The following is a 23,898-nucleotide window of genomic DNA, read 5'->3' as shown; positions in this document are numbered from 1 at the left end:
GAGCCGCGTTTCCACTCTGCTAGAGCCCAACCTGTTAGTGCAGAGCTGTGTGAAGAATGTCAGGGATTTGTTCCAAGCGTTATCGAGATGCAGCTTTACATCTGTAAATCCTTTTACGCATCGCAGCTCAGCCGCGAGGCTCCCCGACGTGACCGGGCGCCCTCGCTGCCTGCGGAGCCCGGGCGGGCGGCGGATCCGCCGGCGCTGCTGCCGCCCGCCCGCCGCCTTTCGGGGGACGCCCGGGGAGCGCCGCGGCGTTTCGCCCGGCCCTGGCCAAGCGTCACCCGCGAGCGGCTTGTTCTCCTGCTTTGAAGTATCTCGTACCGGCTCCGGTGCCTTTAACGTTGCCCGTTTCCGCCGTAGGCCAGCACGCCGTCTCCGTATCCAGCCCGCGCCGATTACTTTTAGTTAGGATGGTGTTTCCGAGAAGCCGAGGGTGAGCGCGCGCGGCGGGGTTTAGCCAGCCCTCGCGGATCTTCTGCGGCTTTGCCTTAGCGTTATATCGGGAAAGCAACGGGTGTTGCTGCTCGAACCGGACGGAGAAAACCATCGCGGCAGTTCCCAGCGCCGTGGGAAGAACGCGCTGCCGTCGCTCACCGCCCTGGGGGGCGGAGAGGGGGCTACGGGGAAGAGATCTCGGCCGGCCGGCCGGCGGCAGCTCGGTGGGACCGTCTCCGGGAGCGGAGCAGGGTCTGCCCGGGCGGCCCAGTGTCGCTCGTCAGAAACACGATGCCGCGGCCTCGGCTGCTCTTCGGTCCTCCCGCCGCGCGCCAGCCTTCGCGTTCGACCGCGTGCGAAGCTCGGGCTCGTCCGGAGCCGCTGCCTGGCTTGGCTTTCCGAGCCGTGCTCGTCGAGCCCGGGCCCGGCGCGTGGGTTACACACACGGCAGAGGTGCCTGGAAGCCAAAAAGCTGTCACCCAGGGGTTCAGTGAGGTGCCGTTAGATTTTACAAAGTGGTGTGCGTGTTTCAAAAAGAGAGAAAGAAGCAATTTCTTCCTCTCTCTCACTTTGCCTTTGCTTTCCAAAATGCCTTGGCCATTGCTTGATTTTTAGCTATGGTTTTTGTTTGTGGGCTCATGATTTTCAAATAAATCTAGGCTTTTGTGCTGAATTTGATTAATGCTCTTAGTGCCTCTAGAACTGTGTTTTACTCGGAAGAGAAAGGGGGCTGGAAAGTGCAAGGACTCGAGGTTTCCTCTGCGGGAACGGGGCCCGAGGCTTTACCGGGAGTTTTGCAGAGGGAGCGCTGCTGCGGTTTGGGGTGGGAGAAGCCAACAGCTGTGGGTGGGGGCGTTTTTCGCTCTCGACCCCGGGCCTGCGTTTCGCCTGGCTGCGTAGGGCTCCCCCGAAGCGCAGCCTCGCGCCGAGCTGGGGGCACCCGTGCGTGCCGGCGCGCTGCAGCTTGCAGCCGGCGCTCGCCTTCCGCCCTGTTTCTGTGGACAGAGATGGTCCTCTCTGTTTTTAGAAGGAGCCCTGCTATTCGCCTCTCCCTTGCTGCGTCATCTAAACTGCATCCTATCCTCGCTGATCTGCATACGCTGCCTTGGGATGAATTTCAGGCTTGACACAGGCATGGGACCAAGGAGCCTGAGAAACGGCAAATTGAAGATGTGTAAGCGATGAAGTGGGAACGATTCTGCAGGACGCAGGCTAGGAAACAGGACGCTTCGCTTTGTGCAACGATGAAGCAGCCTTCATGTATTTTTTCACGCCGCTGCTTCATTTGTCGCCATGGCTGAGGTCTTCAGCACATCTATAGCGCTCAGCTTCAGGAAAGGGAGAGGAGCGTGAGGAGGAGCCTTGCGTGAGCGGATGGGGAGAGGGCGGTGATGCCCAGGATGTCTCTGGGAAATCAGCGGCTGTCGCGGGCACTGCTCCTCCGCTCGGAGCAGCGGGGAAGCCTGCGGCGTCCGACGTGGCGTGGAGCCCGTGCTTACTGCGGGGAAGGGCCTGGTGGTGAGACACGTGCTAGTGATGGTTCTGCAACTTCCAGAGCGTTAGTGTTGTTCAAATGTTAGGCTGGTGTCTTCCTCAGCATTAAAACTCTCAGTGCACTTCATGCTTTCAGACTCCTGGTGCTCGAGGTTAAAGCATGAGAAAAAGTCCGAGGCCTTTGCTTATTGCCGGGTGATATCTCAGGGGAGCAAATGTTCTGGACGAGGAAACGCTTTGGTCCTCTCTCCTCGTGTCCCTGGCGCACGTGGGGGCGGTTTCCCGGCTTCCTCAGAAAGCGCTTAAACTTCTGAGCAGCGAGGACGGCGTTTCCCGTCGCGGGAGCTGCCCGGGGCGTCAGCCCACCTGCGGGAGGAAAGGCTTGCGGGGAGCAGTGCTGCAGGGGAGAAGAGAGGAGAAGCTGAACTCCCATTTCCTTTGGGAATTGCCAAAGGGCTGCTGTGCCCCGCGGCGCGGCACTGCCGGTGCTCCCGGCCTCGTGCCGGCCGCCGGAGCACGTGGGGGCTCCCGCGGGAGCCCGCACCGGCCCCGGCGATGCCAGGCGTTGCCCCGGCCTCCTCCCTTCCCGCGATGGCACAGGCGGCCCTGAGACCTCGGTGCCGCTCACCCTGCAGAAGCAGAGAGGAATCCAGCTCCCAGGCAGCGAATTCGGAGGTGCTAGCTACTCGTTTTTCATTGCTGTGATAAAAAATCTAATGCAATCATCAAAAAATAAAGCCGCGTTTTCATGTCTTTGCCATTAGGGATGCCTCTTGCTGCTGCTCTCTTCTGCCTCCTACCCCAAATTATGGAAGTCTTGGCAGTGCTTAAACCTTGTGGAAATTTACTTCTGGATGCCAGCAAAGGGGGGTTGGGGGTCTGAGACATCTCTCAGGCTATAAAATTCCAGAAGTATTGTGTTCCCTTAATAAAAACATTTTTTATTTGGAAGCATAAATGTTATTTTTCCAAAGGCATCATCCTGAATGGGGCTATTCATTCTTGTCCTTTAGCTTAAGAGATTACAGCTCTTGGGAGACGTTCTCCTGGTTTAGCAGCCATAACCTTACATTTATTGCGCGTGTGGCCACAGCAGCCCCCTCACGTAATTTTGTTTAGGACTGTGAAATTTGCCTTCAAAACTGAAATTGAATCCTGTTCTCTGCTTTCAGCAGCATGATGGGTTTCTGTGCCTCTCTCTTTCCCAAGGATGTTTGCAGTTATTGATGCTGAGTGCGGCTATTTATCACAGACAATACAGAACAAAGAAGAATTTATTAATAAGTCTCCTGTTCCCGTATGCTTTCCTGGGGAACCTGAAGCATGCTATTTTCTTCCTGCCCCATTTATATCTACACGGTTTTGCTCCTGTCCAGTCAGATTAAATGCTTGCTGAGGAAAAGGGGTTGCTCGGTGGCGTATGCACTGGTTAGATTTACCGCACGGAGAAGAGCTACACGGGTTATTGGCCAGCGGCAAGCAGGGAAACGGCGCAGAGGCCCGGGAGAGGAACGCCTGGCAGCGCGTCCCACGCCGGGCGGCAGCGCGTGCCGCGCAGCGGGCTCCGCCGGCACCGGGCTGGCGGGCCGGGCAGCGGCCCCTGCGCCGCGGCCCCTTGCTCTCCGGCCCCACCGGTGCCCCCGCGCCGTCCGGAGGATTTCCCGGGACGGGCCGTGCGTGCCGGCGCTGCAGCCTCGGAGCCGCCTCCCGAGGCGAGGGGGAGGCGCGCGGCTGTTCGGTGCAAACGTTTTGAGTACAGAACTCATCGCGGTCTTCTGTCGCGGCGACCTGAGGTGTTTTTCTCCTTTCTTAATGAACCTGGAATACGGAATTAGGAGCGACTAAATGATTCTTCGTTTCCCATTGTGTCGGGCCGCGTTACGAAAGCCGAGCGAGGGTGCCGACGCCGGCCCCGCGGCAGCAGGTTTGCGAGCCGCGCGTCGCGCTCGAGGCGGCTCGTCCGAGCCTTGGCGCTGCCGGAGCTGCCGGCCCCGGCCCCGGCGTTTGCCGGGCACCTTTGGGAGGGCGGGAGAGGATGCGCGGCTCTCCGAGAGCTGCAGGCGCCGCTGCAATTTGCTCGCGTGTTTACCCATCTGCCTGTTTAACTGTCCGAGCGAGCTCCTTTCGCCTGGCAGTCTTGGCTCGTTAAAGGAAGCACGGGGCTTTTACTGCGACTGCACGGCGGCAGCTAGTGTTTTCACTGAACATATAATTTGCCATGTACGAAACCCATTTTTCAGAATTAATTTACGTACTGCAAACAGTTTGTATTAATGAAAATGCGTTTTTCACGTGGGTTTGCTGGAAAAGCTGGCTGCAGCTCAAGAGCTCGCTTTATCCATCCAGCACGGGTAGGAGATGGAATTTGTTTAAAAATTAAATAACACACCCACCCCCCCGTTTTTAATACAGTACGGCCCAGCCATAATCTCTGAAGCAGACTGCAAAGGCCGCAGAAAGCTCCATCTGTGGCATTTTAATATGCAGCATTGTCTCCCGTTTTAATAAACCTCTTCTGCCAGGCTCGTGTTTGGGTAACAGAGATGCGAGATGCTGTCATCTTCCCAGGTCACATTTTGAGGCTTGAAATTAGCACGAGTGGAGATGGATCCAGCTACGGCGCCCTTCCCGTATTAGCACGCATATTTTAGAATAATTGATGCTGAATTCATTTTGCAGCCTTGTTTCTCCTCAGCTTTCCCCCACCCCCTCCTCCATACATGCATGCAAAAAATGCTGTTTCCCGTCCAGATGGCAGCCGGGAGCGCTCGCCGCCGTCGCGGGGCCGGAGCGCGTGCTTTGCCGGGCTCCTCGAGGGCAGCCGGGCTGGCGGCGTGGGGCAGCCCCACGGGGAGGGGGCGAGGAGCCCTCGCTTGCGGCAGCCCGCAGCGCGTCCCCCGGGCTGCTTCTCTCCCGCGTCGGGGGCGAGACGCGGCTGCCGGCGGTGGTGGCGGCGGCGGCAGCTGCGCTGCGTGACTTTCCGCAGGAACGCGCTTGGCAAAGCGCTGAGACTGCAGGCTTCAAAACACCGGGGAGGAAAGGGGGATCCAGGCTTCTACCAGTCCTTCGGGATAAGAAATTCTGGGCAATGTTTTAGCTGCGGTCCGCTTCGAAAATTGCTCCCGTATTGGGAGTGCCTGCGATTATCACTTGCTGCAAAAAATAACGGCTTTTCTGTATCGATATCTGAAAATTAACGCAGGGCTGCTGTATTTCTTTAGGACTGTTGGGGAAAACACTTACAGAAATGTAAACGTGTTCTAAGTAGAAAATGGTTTGCGCTGACGCTAATTGGGCTGTTCTTGGCGTTTCCGAGGCGGTTTTGACCAGTGCGACTTCCAGCCTCAGCGAAGGTGCGGACGTGGGCTGGCCCCGGGATGGGGTGCGCTCGTCCGTGTGGACTCAGCGCCGGGTTACGGACCCTATGGCTGTGTTTGAACCTGGGGAGAGCGGCTGAGCATCCCTGCTGCCACGCGTGCGGCTCGCCCCGCGAGTAATCCTCGGGAGCTCAGCGGACGTTTCACGTGGTTAAAGTTAAGCCTGTGCAGCAAGTGACGAGCGTGCAAAGGGCATGAGCGTGCAAGGGGTGAGGCTGCTCGTTCGCCTGAGCCCGCCTAGGCTTGCAGCAACTGACATTTTCCCCCGTGGGGACACAAAAGTAAATATTGACCTTCTGCTAAGACGCAGGTAATCCCTGCTTTTCTGCACCCCGCGAGGGTGGGGAGGGAGCCGAGCAGGCGCGAGCCCCTGCCCGGAGGCAGGCCCCGCTCCGCGCCGCCGGCCGCGGGCTTCGGGAGTCCCCGGAGCTTGCATCTGGGAATTGCAGCGAGCGGGCTGGGGAGCCGGCAGGTCGCTGCCGAGCTGCGCTCGCGCCCGGTGTTTATCTCATTGCAAAACCCCTGTCGGCAGAGGCACGCTAGGCACGAACGTAATTACAGCTCCGCGGGCAGCGGCGGGTTGGTGATTTATCGTTGGCTTTCGCTTCCGTCCGCCGCTCACCGCGACGGTGCTGCACCGCGTGCAGCGGGTTGCGCTCCAGCCGGACCGGCTCCCCCAGGGCCGACGTGCCCGGGCGCACGGCAACGGCACGGGGGCTTCGCCGGCTCCGGTGCCGGCTCCGGCGGCTCGACGATGAGCCCCGAGCAGCTGCCGGCAGCGGGAGCGGCGCCGGGGCAGCGCTCGGGTCCCGAGCTCTTCCTGCAGGCGACGCAGCTCAGGAGCGGGCCGCTCAGCTCCCCGGCGCCTTTCCGAACGGCGGAAACGGTCGGAGGTCTCAGCGCGAGGCTCCTGCTGCCGGCTCTTTTCTCCGCGGCGCCGGACCTCGGCCAGGCTCCTCGGCCGGCCCTCGCGGGAGGGGGGCGAGCCGGGAAACCTCCCTTCCCGCTTCCCCCGGCCGCCTGCTCACACTCCCTGGTGGACACGTAGGGGCCTTAATTACTGCTGCCTGCTGCAAACGCCGCGGTAATTAGCGGCATTGCGGAAAGCGAGCGCCAGCCGAGCGGGTTTTAACGTGCCGTTTCCCACGCGGGGCTGTGCTCTGCTCTAACTTCCACGCTCCGCACGTGCCGCGGGGATAGTCTGCGTTGGGGAGCGTGGGTCTCCCCGGCGCCGCGGGGCCAGGCGTGCATGGTACGGGCTGCTCGCTTGGGCGCGCTTGCCCAGGACAGCGCGCCCGCGTAGGACATGCCTGTCCGAGCCTCGGTGCGCAAAGCGGAGGGCTGCCGCAGCCGCTCAGCAAATTTCCCAGTGTGGTTTTGAATGAACTGCTGATTATTTTTCTGCTCATTATTCACCTGACGGAGGAGCAGGCTGAGTAATTAGCGAATGCACGTGAACCTTGCAGCGTTTTTATGAATAAAATGTTTGTGAATTGGCCGGGTGTTGGCCCTGCTGGTTTAGCTCCTGCTCTCGCTATAGCGCGTCAACTAGGAGCGTCGCTGTCCCGCACCGTTCAGCCCTTCCCTGGCAGAGCTGAGCCGAGCAGCGAACGTGGCTTTTTGCAGCAAAATGATGCTCGTCCTCCCCGATACCATCACAGCTCCCTGCTCTGTTCTTGACGCCAAATGCGGTCACGTTGCGTTCCTCGCTGCTGCTGGACCAGGTGCCTCCTTGCACGATTATGTAGTGACACCGGGCTCGCTCCGCTCTGCCCAGCGCAAAGACTCCCCGCGCGGCGCTTCGCGGGGAGCCTCGGAGGCCTGTCGGTCCGGGCGGCAGCAGCTGCTGGGGAAGGGCGGCCAGCGAGGCTGCGCGGCGGGACCGAGGCGTTCGCGTGCCACCGGCTCTGCGGGGCTTGGCGGGGCCGGGGGCCGGCGTGGCACCGGTGAGGGCCGGAGACCCGGCAGCGCGAGGGACCCGTGGGCAGGCGGAGGCCGGTGGCAGAGGTGCCGCCCATGCCGGGGGCGACAGCACCCGCTCGTCCATCGAGTGCGATGCCGCAGGTCGCGTTTTCTGAGTGAGCAGGAAATTAGCAGGTCCCGGCTCGCAGGAGCGATGATGCCCTCGAACGGCGAGGAGCGCGGTGCAGCGGGGACTCCAGCAGCTGCCCCAGTGTTTTGGTGCTTGTTGCTGGGAAATTGCGTCTTGTTTCAAGGTTAGATTTTGGCTAACTTGGGCTTCCAGGCGCAGGATACCGTTGCGTCTCTGTTGGGAAGGTGCTGGCTCTCTCTCCCCAGGTCCGCAGGCTTGTGCGCAGCTACTGAGATGAACTCGAGAGATTGCGCTCTTGGAGCCCTCCGATATCTGACTAATTCTTCCAGCCCTGACTCGTTTCCATGCTCCTGTTTTGAACGAGCCGTCGTATTTCCCCATCAGCTCGGAAGCATAAACTGTTACTCAGCAAATCCCACGGTGCTGCAGCTACGGGGACTCGCTGAAGCCGGCAGGAGGTTGCTTCAGCAGAAAGTAGCCGTGTGCGCGGCGGGCAGCGAACTCCCGCGATTCGCTGCCGCAGAAGGATGCGGGAGCAGGTAGCGGCGCCGCCTGGGGAAGGGGTTGATCAGATAAATCCGCGAACGGCGAATCCATAAGGAGCTGCTGCGGAGCCGGGGCAGGGGTGTCCCCGGTTACGGCTCGGGCGCCGTTCGCTCTGTCGGCGCGGCCCTTAGGGACGAAGGCTCCTCGCGAGGAAGCCTGGCCGAGGGGCCCCTGAGGCTGCAAGGCAGCAGCAGCCTGCCAGACCCATCTCCGTGTCCGCCTCGCTCTCGGAGGAGCTGGGGTGTTAAGCAAAGCCACCCTCGTGGTGGTTTTCCCGGCGCCGCTAACTGGGTCAGCGCACGTGCGCCGTACCTTAATCATTATTGATAAGCTGCGGCTGACGGCGTGCCGTGCAGGAGCTCGGCTCCTCCTCCGGCTGCACGAGGAGACGCTCTTCGGGGTTTAATCTGCGGCCAGTTTAATCCTGGGGCTGGGCTTTGCTCCTGCCGGCTGGCGCGCCGAGGGCCGTGCCCTGCGCCGGCGGGGGGACGCGCGCCTCTGCGCCCCGTGCCCCTCGCTAGCCGCGTTTCGCGCACGGAGCTGCAGCGCGAGGTTTGTGCGAGCCGCCGCGGTCGGAGCTGGGAAGCGGGGCCCGGAGGAGACGATCCTGTTCGCACACGCCTTTTATTTCTGCTGCGTCTAATCGAGGAAAGATTGCCTTAGCAAGCCGCAGAAATCATTACATATGCTGCTAGTGGCCTGGTTAATTAAGATATACAGTTCTCTGGGTAGGAAAAGACGACCTATATTTACTGTATGTAGGCAGACATCTGTCAGCGAGAAACGCTAGCTATCCCAGTGCAGGTTTGTCCTGCTTCTTGCAGGCTCGGAACTGCAACTGCTTGTAAGCTCTGATGCAGACCAAGTTAATTTTAAGATGACTGTTACTATTCTAAACATAAGGAAGGGCATATTTAGACTCTCAGTGCTCAAGAAGGCAAAACCCCCTGCATGTTTCTAGTAATTTTTCCCTAACAGTTTGCACAAAACAACAACAACAAATCCTATTTGGTTTCTGCAAAAGAATATGTTCGAGGGTGATCGTAAAATAGATTATTTTTAAATCTGCAGATGGTTTCCACATATTCCTCCTCAGCTCACTGCAGCTTTCCACCTCAGTAAACCGGTTTGCAATTCAGCCGAGGGCTGTGGAGCAAGTGTTCTGCCGTCTTGGTCCTCTTGCTCCCGCTCTTTAGCCCCCCTGTCCGTTTCTGTCCCCGATCTCTTTCGTTTCCCCTTGGTTCTCCCCTTTTGGTGGGTGGTCGCTGTGCAAAGCCGCCGCCGCTTAGGGCTGCTCATTTTGCAGCTCGCCTTCCGTGCGTCCCAGGCTTCCCTTTGCCGCAGCGCCGCTTCTCGCCGCAAAACTTCCCCCGCGAGGGCAGGGAGGGTTTCCCGGCCCCGCTCCCCGCACGCGCCGGCAACGCCGCTGCTCCAGAGTTTCCTGCCGCTTGGCCAAGGGACGCGGGGCCCTGAGCAACCTGATCCCAGAAAAACTGGGCTGCCGGTCCTGTGCTTGCAGTTATCCCCCCGCTCCCTGGGAAAGAAATACAGCTTTCGCCTCCCCCCCCCCCTTTTTGTCTTTGTTCTTTCGTAGTTCGGCATTATAATTATTGAGATTTCACTGCAGGGCAAAACGATCATTTGACAATGTAAGTGGGGAAAATAATTCTCGTGTTATCCGGCAGCCTTACTCTTACCATAATTAGGGTAAAACTCCTGCAGATTTCACGGGGGGAGGAATTTCCTCCTATGCAGGTATTTGTCTCCTCAAGATTTCTCAAGATGCGATTGCAAATGTTGGAATTTTTTCCCTCCTGTATTTTTAATAACCTGAGGTTGTTGACGGACTGCAAAGGACTGAAGGAGCTGTCATTTTTTCGATTGTTTTCATTAGGCGTTTTCCATTTCTGTCATCCTCTGCACTAGCCTTGGACTTTTATGAGCAAATACCTTGGTTTGAGCTATTCAAAACTGTTGGTACAATTACAACTGCAGCAGCAGCAGCACAACCCAATTGAAAAATGATGGGAAATTTGATGGAAAGCTGCAAATTAGTCCATCTTAAGCCTTGAAGGTGGCAGGGAAATTGCAGCTTTTTGTGAGCCGGGGCACCGCGGCGCGGGGTGGGACGGAGGCCGTGGGAGCCCCCGGTTAGCGGGGTCCCCGCGCCGGGACGTGTTTACGGCGGGGTTAGCGCTAGCGCTGGGGGTCTTTGCAGTATTTCCCTCCTTGGTTTATTTGCGCCGGAGCCGCGGGAGCAGGCGCCGGTGCACAGAGGGGGCAGCGCAGCGGCGCAGGAGCGGGCGGCGGGGCTGGGTGCGCGCCGCGCTGCGGCGGCGGGGGAGCCTGTTGTCCCCTGTTGCCCCGGGGCTGATGAAAACGAGCTGACAGAACAAGGCAGCATTAGCCTAATTATGGCCACGAACGTTAGCTCGGCGGTGGATTTTCCTTTCTTAGTGACTTCCTGTTTTCCTCTTTGAGATGCAAATTTTTGCACAGTCCTCGATCCAGATTCTCGTCTCATTAGCATGAAATCTGACTAGTTCCGCATTTTTTTAAATAGCGGGTTCAGGGGGAAAAAGGGGAAAAAGAGAAAAGCAGCAGCACCCCGAGCTGCAGCCAAGCCCCTGCGAGCCGCCGGGGCAGAATTTGGAGGGAGGGCTCCGGGGGGAACCGGCCTGCGGGAAGAGCCCGGCGAGGCGTCGAGCGGCCCGGCGCCGCCGCAGCCTCCCCGCGCCCAGCCACCGAGCGCGCCGCTGCCTTGAAGCCTCCCGTTTTGCTTCCTCCTGGAAAACGAGGCTCACCATAATAGAGGTTAAAAAAATTACACTAGAAAAACCATTCTGAAATGGATTTTTCTTTCTTTCTCTCTTTTTTTTTTAATGCCTGCTGTAATCTGTACCCGCTGCAGCTCCAAGCTGGGAGGAGGCTCGTAATATATCTGAAGCGGACGGCACTATTTTGTGGTAGATGTCATTCGAGTAATATTTAACTGTCCTTGGAAAAGAAAATACAATTTTCATTGCAGGCGGGCGCGCTGGCAGTGTGTGCTGGGGCTGGGGAGCCGCCGACCGCCTCCCCTCCCCTCCTCTCCCCTCCCCTGGGCGGCACGTAATGAGTTTGATAAGAAATTGTCTCGTTAACAGGATTAGCCATGGAAATCTCTAGTCCCCTCCTATCCTTTTTGCAACGCTCTTCATCCTGCTCTGTAATTTCCTGCTGGCACCCGGCGCCTGGGGGCCGCCCCGGAGAGGCGCTGGCCCGTGCCGGGCGAGCGCACTGCTTTTAGCAAAAACGGCGTCCTTCTCCGAGTACCACGCGTTCGGATCAAGCCGTCCCGAAGCGCTCGCTCGGCTTCCCGGGAAGCGAGTCGTTACAGCCGTCCTCCTTCCCCGAGATGCTCCGGTCGGTGACTCTCGGACATACGAAACCTGGAGAGGCAAACTCTGCCCTCCGCGGGGCCGCGTAAACCCGGCCGGCGAGCACGTCGGCTTCCTCTGCTTCGCGCAGAGCTGCTGCTGCCTTGCGGGTGTTTGCGGGGGCGTCCGATCGCCGCGGCCCCTCCGGCGCTCTCGGCGCTGCAGGCTGCTGGTCGGGACCAGACTCGGAGCTCGGAAACGCCCCCGCGTTTGCTGGTTTTATTTGCCCCTTTTCCGCCGCTGGACTGGGGTTCTGCAGGGGACTCTGCACCCCGTTCGGGTTCGTTTGCAGGCGGACTGCCCCTTGGCCCCTGGGGCCGCGGCTGCCGCCCGCGAGCCACCGAGCGCGGTGCCCCGGGCGTGCAGCCCGGCCAGCGCTGCATCCTGCCTCCGAACCTCGCCTCCTCCTCTCTTCTCTCGCGCTCGCTCTCTTTTTGTTTCGTCTCTTGCTCTCAGAAAAGCCATTTAGATGCAATTCCGTTCTTAAAACCTCTCCCTCGTGCATGGCTAATGAGCGTCAGGCGGGCGCGCTGACAGCGGGCCCGAGCGGGAGCCAAGCTCGCGGAGTGTCGACAAGTCATTTGGAAGAAACCCTGGGAGCGCGCCCAGTTTTATTACAGCGTAATTAGAAATAAAATCTTGTTGCAAGAGGAGAATGAGAGACGGGTGTTAATCCTGTAACGGGAGGAGACGGAGCCGTGCTCCTGAAGGCGATTAGGGAGGGAAGGCGGGAAGGCTGTCGTGACTCCCCGGCTCCCAGCCCTCCTTTTCCAGCGCTCCCTCCCACCGCCCGGGCAGCCGGCAGCCCGCGCCGCTGGCTCGCTCCCGGGAAAGGCTGGTGCCGCGGGCTGCGCCGGCGAAGGGCTCGTGCCGGGGCTGCGCCGGCCTCTCCCCCGGCCGGGGCGGCAGCAGCTCCTGCAGCTTCCTCGAGACGGCGTTTCTAGGGCACGCTATTCCCTCTCAAGCGCAGCCCGTTCCTCCCGGATCGGGGAGGAGGAGAGAGGAGCCCCTCGGTACCAGGCGTGACCCGCTTACCTGGCTGCAGCCGCTCGCCGCGCAGGTGCCCGTGCGACTTGGAGGTGGAGGCGATCTGCCGGGCGCGCGGCTGCTCGGCGTCGCACGGCTGCGCCGGACGCGCGCGTTGCCTCCGAAAGGCCTGGGGAGCCTGTGGCTGCCCCCGGGATCCGGCGTGCAGGGAAACGCGTAAATAAATCTGTCAGATGCTCTGCGGCTCTTACTAAATTTGCACGGGCCTCGCGTTGTGGTTCCTGTTTAACGTCTCCGGGCTGGGTGCAGGGGGCTCTGCTCTGGGAGCCTGGCCCGGGCGCTTGGGTGTCTCCTGTGGCACGAAGCTTGGGGCAGCCGGGGATTAAAGCGCCCTGGCGCAAGGGGCCCCTTGTGCGAAGGCGCCGCGGGGCCGGCAGAGGCGTTTGCACTTCGCCGGGGCAGGGAAGCGGGGCGCAGTGCAGCACGGGCGCCCTGACCCGCGGAGGCTCCCGTGTTCGGCGAGTGGCTTGTTTGCAGCCGTCGCGAGGAAGCGTCCGTACGGCGGCCGCCGAAAATCGCCGGCTTTGTTCTTCGGGGCTTCCCTCGCTGTGCCTTTCCCCCGGGGAAGCGTTTGTCACTTCAGACGCGGCCAGAAATAGCACCGAGCGCTTATTGAATTTGTCCAGGATGCCTTGGGATGCATGTGCTCAAAGTACGGCTAATTCATAAACGCTGGCACCTATCGATTCCCTAGCAGTTAAAATAGACTGCGTAACGAAATATTGGCCCCGGAGTACCAAGGGGAAGTTATCTCATTAGTCTTATGAACTACAAAACGTGCTCTCTCCTGAAGCGCTGACCCCATTGTTTTTATAAATCTGTATTGGATAGAGCAGTAACCGGTAACCTGTATCGACTGTAATTTTTCTCCTGAAATTGGAAGGCCCTTGGGACCGCCGCCGTGCACTCGTGGCCGCTCCGGCGGCGGAGAGGGCTTGCAGCAGCGGGGCGCGGGTGCGCGCGCGGGGGGAGGCTCTGCTCCCGCCGGCCGCGCGGGAGAGCTCCCTCGCCCTCCTGCCTTTCCGCCGGCCTGGCGCTCCCTACGCCGAGCCTTGTGCAGCCGCCGTGCTCGGCTTTGCGGCTCGGAGCGGGGACCCCGGCGGCCCCGCGCCTCGCTCGTCGGCAGCGGGAGGCACGCGGGGCGCTCCGGGGGCTGGGGCCCGCTCTCCTCCCCGCCTCCCGGTGCCTGCCCGGCCCCGAAGCGGCAGCCCGGTGCTTTCTGCTCGCTGCCGGGCGAGCGCCGGGAGCGCGGCCGGGCCGGCGGCCGCTTTTGGAGCGGCGCTTCCAAAGGCGGCAGCTCGAGTCTGGCTCGAAGAGTTATTAGAGCCGCGTCGCTCCGGTCTGGCTGCGTACTTAATCCTCGGCTTCCCGTAAAGCTTTTCCACCTCCTGGCAGGCGGAAAGATCTGATTTTATTCCGCGACCTTCGACGTTAATCTCACCAGCAGACTCGGCGATAAGTCACTTTGGTGAGGTCTCCGTCAGAGCCGCTCACATCAATTATTGCCCCACGTTTTCCCTTGAACCAGAGTAATGCTCCGCGACAAAGTTATTTGTCCCTTTCTTCAAAAAGAAATGAAGCTGTGCTGTCAGGCTGCGAAGCCCTTACGTTCAGCGTAACGGCGTCTCCAAAACCGCGGCTCGCGAGGCGGAGGATGCCCCGTGTTGCCGCAGGGAAGGGACGCTGATGCTGAGACCCGGCGCTTTCAGCGCAAAAGCCCGTGTGCCCTGGCGTTAGCAAAGGGCAGCGGGTCCGGGCATGGCTTTGCCCGCGCCGGTGGCCGCGCGCTGGCCTCCCCAGGCGTCTCTGCGCCGTCCAAGCTGCTCTCCCCGCTCCTCGCCGCCCGGCGCAGACGCGGTGCCGCTGGTTCCTGCTGCTGGACAAGCGGGGTTCGGGGGGGCCGTCGGGGGCCGAGATGCAGCACTGAGGCTCTGCGCGTTCGCGGCCGGTGCTGCTTTAAAGCTTGGGCCTGCAGGAGCTGCTGCGCGGCGGCTGCCGCTGCCCCTCTGTTCCCCCCCCCCGCCCTGTGCTCAGGTGCCAGCTCGAGCCCTTACTTGTTTTCACCTGCTTCTGAGCACGTTAAGCTAATTATTGGCTCAGTGCAATGGATTTGCTTTTAATTGCAGCAGGGCTGTGGCTGCGTGGCCGAGCCGCACGTCACCCGCCCTCCCCACGCTCAGCACCCATGGCTCTGCCAGCCTCCGGAGGACCCGCGCGCTGGGCAGGAGGTGGCACGTGGCCCCTGGGAGCGGGGGCGCAGGTAGAGGCAGGCATGGAGCGGGCTGCGGGCAGCCTCCCGCGGCCAGATCCCCACCAATGCAGCATCAGGGCCACCTTGCTCACCCTTCTCCTCCCTTTCCTGTTCGTCTCTCCAGAAAATAGGTTTTTTATTACTTCTTACGGAGGTTTGTACATATCGGACGTGCAGAAGGAAGATGCCTTGTCCACCTACCGGTGTATCACTAAGCACAAGTACAGCGGAGAGACGCGCCAGAGCAACGGAGCCAGGCTCTTGGTGTCAGGTGAGCGCGCGCCTGCCGCGGTGCCGGGGCCCGGCACCCCCAGCGGGGTGCGTGCCGCGCAACGTGGGGCGGTGCGACAGCCCCCTGCACGGGCAGCGCGGTGCGGCGCGACGAGCACGCGAGCGATGCTGCAGCACCGGCCGTGCCGGGTGCCTCGGGGCGCTCCCGGCTTCGCGGGCTGCCCAAATCACTCCGCTCGGGAGGGAGTTTGCATGGCTTGCACCACCTCTTCGCCATGCAGCTTTCCCGGGCCAGCGTGTGGGGGTTTGGGCACCCGCGTTAACCCCTCGATGGCCACACGCGGGGCCAGGGCTGTGCCTTGCTGTGCCGCGGGGCCTCCGTTGCCCGTCAGCTTGCAGCAGCAGGACGGCCTTGCTCCCGCGGCGCTGGGTGCCCGCTCCCGTGCCCTCGGGGCTGGCTTGCTCCCTCCCTGGTCGCTGCCGTTACGTGCGCTATACGGCATCGTGCTTCTGCCCGGGAGCAACGGGAGAGGCTTCTTTCCCCTGGGATTTAATTTCACGCCTGAGCCTCCTTTCCCAGCTGCCTGACGGGCCCCTTCGCTTGTGAGTTTGGACACGCGCCGCAGAACGTGTGTGTTTTGCCCTGCTTGGGGGTCACCCCGAGGCACTCCGCTGGCGTGGGGTTGCTTCACCCCGGCATGCCGCCGTGCCGGCTCCGCTGCCGTCGCGCCCGGGGGACCGCCCGCCCGGCAGTGCCAAGCCGAGCCGCCGCGTGAGCTTGGTCCCTCCCGATCGCAGACCCGGCGGAGTCCATCCCCACGGTGCTAGACGGCTTCCAGTCGCGGGAGGTGCGGGCGGGCCGGCCCGTGGAGCTGCCCTGCATCGCCTCGGGCTACCCCAACCCCGCCACGCGCTGGCTCAAGGACGGGCGCCCGCTGCCCGCCGACGGCCGCTGGACCAAGCGCGTCACGGGGCTGACCATCAGCGACCTGCGCGTGGAGGACAGCGGCACCTACATCTGCGAGGTCACCAACACCTTCGGGTCCGCCGAGGTCACGGGGACCCTCACAGTCATAGGTAAGAGCTGGCGGGGTGCTGCGACGGAGCCGTGGGCTCCCGGAGGCAGCTGCCGAGCACCTCTGCAGCGCACCAGCGTTGGGAGCGGGTGCCCGCGGCTGGTGCGCCCCACCTCGGCTCTGACCGTGCCGTGAAGCCCTGGAAGTTGCCAGCCCAAGTGTATCCCGTGCAACGCGTGGTGTCCTGCCCGCCGTGCCACCTGTAGCGTTTAAAAGATGTTGATAATGCTGCAGCAAAACAAGTTCAGGCATCCCCCGATTTACGGCTTTGATCAGGGAAAAGAAAGGGGTCTCTGGGACGCCTGGAGCAGCACCACAGGATGGGGATCACGCTGTTCGTTTTGCATTAGGCGCCTCGGTGCTTGGTTTTGGTGCTTTGCGTAGAAGTAGCTCCAGGCAAACAGTAAAGGCCAAATATTTATTGCCTGCTTTGCTGCTGGAGGCTCCTCCTGTCCCTTGGCTCCTCGCGGTACCTGAGCCCGTGGGCTGGCACGTGCCGTGGCCGCCGTGCCCAGAGCAGCGCCGGGTGCCGGAGCCATCCTGGCTCGGCGTACGGCTCCAGCGGGGACCTGCCGCCCCGCGGAGTCCTCCTGCGGCCGCCCCGTGCCCTCGCCTGCCGGCCTCGGCAGCTCGCCGTGCCGCTCCTCAGCCGGCACTCGCTTTGCTCTCGCCCTTTCTCGCGCAGACCCTCTGCGTGTGACCCTCACGCCAAAGAAGCTCAAAACGGGCATCGGCAGCACCGTCATCCTCTCCTGCGCCCTCAGCGGCTCCCCGGAGTACCTCATCCGCTGGTACCGCAACACGGACCTCGTGGTGGCGGACGACTACATCTCCATCCGCGGGATCAGCAACGAGACCCTGCTCATCACGGCGGCGCAGAAGAGCCACTCGGGCGCCTACCAGTGCTTTGCCACCCGCAAGTCCCAGACGGCGCAGGACTTCTCCATCATCGCGCTGGAGGGTGAGCTGCCTTCCTCGGCGCAGGGGCTTTCCTCGCGCAGACCCTCTGCTCGGCTGGGGCCAACGGGGAGGGGCTGAAGCAAGGGTCCAGCCCCGAGTCACACCCCCGTCCCCCTGCCCTGGGCCGAGGCACCTTCTCCTCCCACTCCATGAGCAGTCGTGGCGGCTGGTGCTTGGGCAAGGAATGGGCACCGCTGAGCCAAGGCTCCCGTGCGCCGGCATCTGCTGCAGCCCCCGTCCCAGCACCTCGCTGCCGCGGGGGGCCGTGGTGGAGAGCAGGTTTCTGGTGCGCGACGAGGGCTCGCGCTCGGCTGCGCCCGGGACTCGCGGGCGAGGTGCTCGGCGAGGGTCCGAAACCCTCCCTCGAAGCGGTGCCCGTGGCTGCTGCGCCCTAACCCTGCTCCCGCTGGGTGCCCCCAGATGGGACCCCCCGCATCGTCTCCTCCTTCAGCGAGAAGGTGGTCAACCCCGGGGAGCAGTTCTCCCTGATGTGCGCCGCCAAGGGCGCTCCGCCGCCGACCGTCACCTGGGCCCTGGACGATGAGCCCATCCAGAGGGACAACGGGCACCGCACCAACCAGTACACCATGTCGGACGGCACCACGGTGAGCCACATGAACGTGACGAGCCCGCAGATCAAGGACGGCGGCGTGTACCGGTGCACCGCGCGGAACTCGGTGGGCAGCGCCGAATACCAAGCGCGAATAAACGTAAGAGGTGCCTGTCTACTTTTAAATATCAGAATAGGACTTTTACGGGGCTGTTGGTTTTGTTCTGTTCCCCGGTAGAGCGTTTCTCCTCCTCCTCCCCTCCAACCCCCCACCGCTGCCTTTTCCCCGTTGTGCCGCTCTCCTGCCCCTGGGCTGCAGCCCCCCGCGCCGTGCCCGCCATGGCCCGGAGCAGCAAGCTTCCCCGCGGGTTGCAGCGGGGCGCTGAGCTGCCCGCAGTTGCTCCCAGGAGCCTCGGAGAGCCAAAACGCGGCTTTCCAGAGGCAGAAGGGCAGCGCTGACACCCTCGAGGCTGGCTCTCGCCCTGCCTCGGAGCGCCTGCGGGACCGGCAGCCCTGTGCACAGCCGCTGCGCTGCCCTGCAGCGGCGAAACGCCGCTTGCTTCGACTTGCGGAGCCGGGAAGCGCCCCAGCTCCCCTCTGCTCCCCGGCCTGCCCCCGCTTCCTCGCGCTCTCCCCTCTCCGTTGCCAGCACGCCTGGGGACGCGCGTTACAAATGGTGATGAGCCAGTATGTGAAATCGTGGAAAATGAGCTTTGATTTGTCATGCCTGTACTTTCTTTGTCTGCTAAGAGCCATGGCCACGTTAATCAGGGCGCTATTACGGCGAGAGCGCGGCGTTCTGCGCGTTACGGGGAATTCTGCCGGCAGAAATCTAAGGCACGGGCTCCAGCATTAGTCCTTGCCCCTTAGTACCCCCCCAATTAAAGCTTCCAGTTTTATAGGCAGGAGATAGACGCGGTCAAGGTAGCGTGAATTTATCTACTGAGAAAGAGACCTGAAGGGCTGTGTTTGTCGACGTCTCAGGTTTGCAATGGATCTAGTGGCTTTTTGGCTGAGATCCCAGGAGAGTCCGTGTTTTGCTGCCATATACTGCTAAATTTGGAGCAAGTTCATCTCCCTGGCACAGAAGCAGTAGCAACGTTCTCAACGAGGATGTTTTGTTGTCCTTTCCCACCCCCCTTGCTTATCAGTAGATCAGATTCAAGCTCCCCCCCCACACACTGGAATCGAGCAAATCCCTCCAACGGGCCCAAGAAATGTTACGGAGCATGAACTTAATTTTTTTTTCCTGCTCCTCTCGAAGTGTTTCCCACGCTGGGCTGTGAGCGCCCCGGCACGACAGCTCTCCGCTGCTGCTGGGCTGCCCCGGCTCGCCTGCCCGAGCAGCCGCAGGCCGCCTTTGCCAGCCCCGGTGACAGAAACGGCCCTTTTAGGGACGCTCACGGTCTGGGCAAGCGCTGCAGTGTCACGGGGTCTCTTGTGCCGGACGAGACTTAGGCGAGCCCTTGCGAGCCCTTTTCCACTCGAAGCCTTTTGGCAGTGCGGCGTGTGCTGAGCTGCGGGACTGTCCGAGCCCTTAGGCCAGCCAGAACCCGGGGGAAATCCCACAATGCTGGAATATCCCAGCAGCATTCAGGATGCCAGCGGGCGCTTCCCAATGGCTGCTATTTTAGCGGAGGTAAAATATGTTTGCAGTGAGTACGGTCCCCCCAGATTACCTCCTCGTCTCCCGTGGCCGCGAGCGCTGCTGGCCGAGGGCGGCCCGGCTGCGGTTCCCACTGCGGAGGCCCCTGGAGAGCGTCTGATGCCTCTCAGCAGCAGTGGAGGCCTTTGCGGCTGAGCTTTCCTGGCGTTTAAGCTGCACCTGCAAAGTTTGAGAGGAATTTGCTGCAGTTTGGCAGTGACCGAGGACCGTCGTCCCCCTGTTACCGTGTTTTCCTGCGAAGCTCGCGCTGAAATCGCAACAGATCTGTACGCAAACAAACCGCCCTTCGGAGTTAACCTAGCCTGCCTCTTCCTTCCTCCCAAATATGTAGGTCCGCCGAGCATCCGAGCGATGAAGAACATAACAGCAGTCGCGGGTAGGGACACTTTCATCAACTGCAGGGTGATTGGGTACCCGTACTACTCCATCAAGTGGTACAAGGACTCTTTGCTGCTGCCCGACAACCACCGCCAAGTGGTCTTTGAGAACGGGACTCTTAAGCTGATGGATGTCCAGAAAGGCATGGACGAAGGAGAGTACGTCTGCAGCGTGCTGATCCAGCCCCAGCTCTCCATCAGCCAGAGCGTCCACGTCACGGTGAAAGGTAAGCGGGGGCCGCGGCAGGCCCTGGGAGGGGCCCTTCCCGCCCGGGAAGCCTCCTGCTTTTGGCAGGAGCTGTTGCCCGCTCCGAGCTCCAGGCGCCCGTAAGTGGAAGGAGCGAGCCCCGCTGTGCCGCCGGGCGCGCGCCCTCCTCGGGGCCGCTCTGCTGGGAGCCGCTCACGTCGGGGCAGCGTTGGGCACGGCCGGCGCTGCGGCAGGGACCCCCGGCCCGCGGGTCGTGCCGGGAGGCTCGCGCAGCCCTGGCGAGGGAGTTCAGCTTCTGCTGAATTAGCTACCTGGACCTGGCTGCGCGTTTGCTGCTGCCCTGAGCCATACCCTATCCATTTCCTGCTACAAGCAACGGAGCAAGGATTTACAGTGTAAACATAACGTATTAAAACATCTAACCTTTGCTCGGATCACCTTCGCTGATGTTTTTCTGTGTGTGTTAGCTTTTAAAAAAATAATACTCTCGGTCTTCCAAGCGCACAGAACATCCTAAAAGCTTCTGCAGGCCATCAATAATTCAGCGCCGTTGAGGGAGCTATCAGTCCTAATGAATCGAGGCGACGCGCTCCATCCCAGCGACTCGCCGAGATTGTGGCAGGAGCGCGCCGCGCGCGCCCGCCGAGCTGTCGGGTCACCTCTGCCTGTCGCCCGCTCGGTGCTTGCAGTAAAGCGTTCAGACAAGCGCGGCCGCGCCGGGGACGGAGCTGGCCAACTGTCTTCGGCTCCGTCCCGCTGAGCGGGGTATTTACAGGCTGGATTTTGTCCTGATCTCCCCCCTGCCCCGCCACCCTCCCCTCCCGTCCACCGTTTTCTCTCTAGGAGCTGGGTTAGCAAGGGAGTGCATCAAGCTCGGTTAGCTAACGCTCTTCTCCGCAGCCTCGCAAGCAGAGGCTGCAGAGAGCCGGCGTAAGGGCAGCGCAAGGAGGACGCGTCTTCCCGCCCGGTCCGGTGTGGGGCACGGCTGCCCGTTGCTCTGCTCCCCTCACCCTAAAAGCCTCGTGCTGCCCGGGTGAGCTGGCAGCGCTAGCATCAGCGGCCGGCCGACGGCGGGAGCTGGATGATCCCCGCGCCGCTGCAGGACGTAGCCTCGGCGCGCGAGCTGCGCTTGGACCGCTCCAAGCCGTCCCCTGCGGCCAGGCACCACCATCCCGCGGAGCCCCCGGTGCCGGGGCTGTCTGCTTCCCTACGGCGTCGGCGTGCCCCTCGTCCAGAAGTTAGGGCTTCTCGGAAAGGAAACCTTGCTGCTTTCTGTTTGAGGGGAAAAAAGGAAAGCAACGGCTGGGAGACGTTCTGAGGCGCTCGGAAGAAGCCAGAGCGGGTGTAAACGCCGGCCTCCTCCTGGGGCGGCCGAGCCAGACGCGGCCCCGGGAGCAGCCCTGCGGGCTTCGCGCGCACGCTCGTTCGCTCCTCCTCGGCCGCTAGAAGGTGCCGGCAGAGACGGCGGGATGTCGAGGTGTGGCCGAAGATCCGTATATCCCGGGGAGCTACGGCTATGCCAAGCCGCCCGAGCCTGGATTTACGGCCGCGCGCGGGAGCCGGTGACGCTGAGAAAGCCGGGCTGATTGAAACGTCGCGCAGGCTGCATGAGCGGCCGCGAGACATGTTTATTCCACCCGCAGCGCGGCTGCTCGGGATTTACGCCCGCATCTGCTTAGCGGCTTATTTATTTGTTTCGGCCATCAGATAAAAGGTCCGTGGAAAAGAATTGAAAGTGCCCTGGAATGCAATCGGAGCGAGCTCTGAGGAGCGGAGTAAATAAATACAAGTGTGCAGAGAGCGAGCCGGGCATGGCACGGGGCACCGTAAAGCTTTTATTGCCCCAAGCACCTGGTGACCACGTTAAGTGCCACGAGTGAGTTATGCAGGCCTTTCCGAGCAAGCGGCAGTAAAAGCTTTACGGCCGCCCTCGCAGCAGCGCCTCGTCCGCTCCTGCTCTTCAGCTCGATCTTTCTACCGGCGGCCCGTTCTGCGGTGCCCCACGGCACGGCGCCGACCCGCTGCCCTATGCGGTGCGCCGGGCTGCCCAGCTGGCTCGTGCCGCAGCTGCCGCGGTGCGTTTGAGAGCCTGGGAAGGACGGAGAATTTGCGGATGGAGATGCGCTGGGATAGAGCAGAGCTGGGACGGGGAAAGCTCTTCTTTCCCGAGGAGGCTGATGCCTTTGCCCTGGCACTGGGGAAGGGGCCTACGGGCTCTGTTTGGGGAGCCGCGCATCCGGGAGCTCTTCCCCCCTCTGCAGCAGACTGCAGCGCGTTCCCAATTAATTATTCATTAATTATGGAAACGAGCACCACTGACTCGGTGGCTCCGGTGCCTCGAGCCGCATCCCCGCAGCCGGCCGAGGGCAGCGCGGCGCTGCCCGGCCCCGGCCGAGCAGCTGCCCGGGGCCGCCGGCGAGGCTCCGGGTGCGGGTGGCAGCCCCGTCCCGGCCGCCCTGCCCTGCCCTGCCCACGCACGGAGACCTTGGTGGGTGCAGGGCTGGAGGAGGGAGACGGCACGCGGGAACCCAGGGGCGCGCGGCGCGCTGTGCCGAGCAGCCCTCTGCTAGGGGCTCCCGTGTCCGTGCAGGAGGGCATCTTATTTCTGCCGAGGGGACTATTGGCAGCCTGCTAATTTAATTATGGAGACTGCAGAAAGAGGATCTCATCTACCAGGTGCTGAGCCTTGTTAAGCTAATTGTCTCCCTCTCTCCGCTTTCTTCCCCCTCCCACTTTGCCAGAGATGCTGCGGTTGCCTAATTAAGTTATCAGAAAGGTGATGGCTGGTTCTGAACCCAGTGCCTTTAAGAAAAGCATCAATCTAATAATTGCTTTTCTGTGAGCGGAGAAATGCTGAGGTGGGATTTCAGGTGGCGCGCGCAGAGGGGGGCTCAGCCCCGGCTTTCCCCCAGGGCTGGGCCGGCGTTTCCCCGTCGAGCTCTTGGTTTAGCGTGACGTCTCCCCGCCGTTGTCTGTCCGCTCGGGGCATCCTCCCTGCTCCGCTGGACGTCCTGGTGCTGAAATAGAGGCCGCATCGGTCCCCGGGCGGAGGAGGTCCTCTGGGCGACGGGGCCGCAGGCTCCCGAGCCGTCCGCGTGGCCAACGGGCACAGCCGGCCGCTGCAGCACGCTCTGCCTCTCCCCTTGACAGTCCCTCCTCTGATCCAGCCCTTCGAGTTCCCACCAGCCTCCATCGGGCAGCTCCTCTACATCCCCTGCGTGGTCTCCTCCGGGGACATGCCCATCCACATCACCTGGCGGAAGGACGGGCACGTCATCCTCTCCGGCTCCGGGGTCACCATCGAGAGCAAGGAGTTCATGAGCTCCCTGCAGATCTCCAGCGTCTCCCTCAAGCACAACGGCAACTACACGTGCATCGCCAGCAACGCCGCCGCCACGGTCAGCCGCGAGCGGCAGCTCATCGTGCGAGGTGGGCGCCCGGGGGCGGACCGGGACGGAGGCGTAACGCGGCGGGAACGGCGGCGGGCAGAGAGGCCGAGCGCGGGTGACGCTCGGCTCCGGCCGGGGGCTTGCCGCGTCAGGTGCGACGCGCCGACGGGGTTGGCGTGGCGGTGACCGTCGTTTCTCTTGCGCTATCCAGTGCCGCCTCGTTTTGTGGTTCAACCCAACAACCAGGACGGCATCTACGGTAAAGCTGGGGTGCTGAACTGCTCCGTTGACGGGTACCCCCCTCCGAAAGTCATGTGGAAGCACGCGAAAGGTATGCACGGGGCAGGGCAGGGCGCGGGGGGCCTGCTCGCGGGACGGCCGTGCGCCCGGGGTCCGCCTCGGCCGGGCCCTCGCAGCTCCGCGCCTTTGCGTCTCCCCGCAGGAAGCGGGAACCCGCAGCAGTACCACCCCATACCCCTCACGGGCCGCATCCAGATCCTCCCCAACAGCTCCCTGCTCATCCGCCACGTGCTGGAGGAGGACATCGGCTACTACCTCTGCCAGGCCAGCAACGGCGTGGGCACGGACATCAGCAAGTCCATGTTTCTCACCGTGAAGAGTAAGTAGCGCGGCGGCCGGGGGCTGCAGGCTCGTGCCGTGAGCCGGCGCCCGGCAGTGCCCGCGCCGGCGGCGGGGACCGACTCCGCTCCCCGGGGACCCGCTTCCCGCACGCTGTTTAAAGCGCTTTGTCCGTCGTAAAACCAGGCGATCAACCTACGTCCTACCGGAGGAAAGGACCGGGCAGGGACGGGCGCG

General features: G+C 62.1%; 1 protein-coding gene across 1 annotated transcript in view; it reads left to right on the top strand.

Annotated features, from left to right (window-relative positions):
• DSCAML1 (DS cell adhesion molecule like 1) overlaps positions 1-23,898 on the top strand; it is a 90,324-nt gene that overhangs the window by 52,592 nt on the left and 13,834 nt on the right. Inside the window, exons 4-11 of the mRNA XM_062594676.1 lie at positions 14,750-14,896; positions 15,655-15,933; positions 16,618-16,893; positions 17,313-17,609; positions 19,440-19,712; positions 22,844-23,122; positions 23,294-23,413; positions 23,525-23,701. Of these exons, the coding sequence (XP_062450660.1) occupies positions 14,750-14,896; positions 15,655-15,933; positions 16,618-16,893; positions 17,313-17,609; positions 19,440-19,712; positions 22,844-23,122; positions 23,294-23,413; positions 23,525-23,701 (1,848 nt within the window). The remainder of the gene's footprint in view (positions 1-14,749; positions 14,897-15,654; positions 15,934-16,617; positions 16,894-17,312; positions 17,610-19,439; positions 19,713-22,843; positions 23,123-23,293; positions 23,414-23,524; positions 23,702-23,898) is intronic.

This window comes from Rhea pennata, chromosome 24 (genome assembly GCF_028389875.1).
Source record: "Rhea pennata isolate bPtePen1 chromosome 24, bPtePen1.pri, whole genome shotgun sequence".
Taxonomy (NCBI): Eukaryota; Metazoa; Chordata; class Aves; order Rheiformes; family Rheidae; genus Rhea; species Rhea pennata.
Note: the sequence above shows the minus strand (reverse complement) of the source record. Positions and strands in the feature narration are given on the sequence as shown.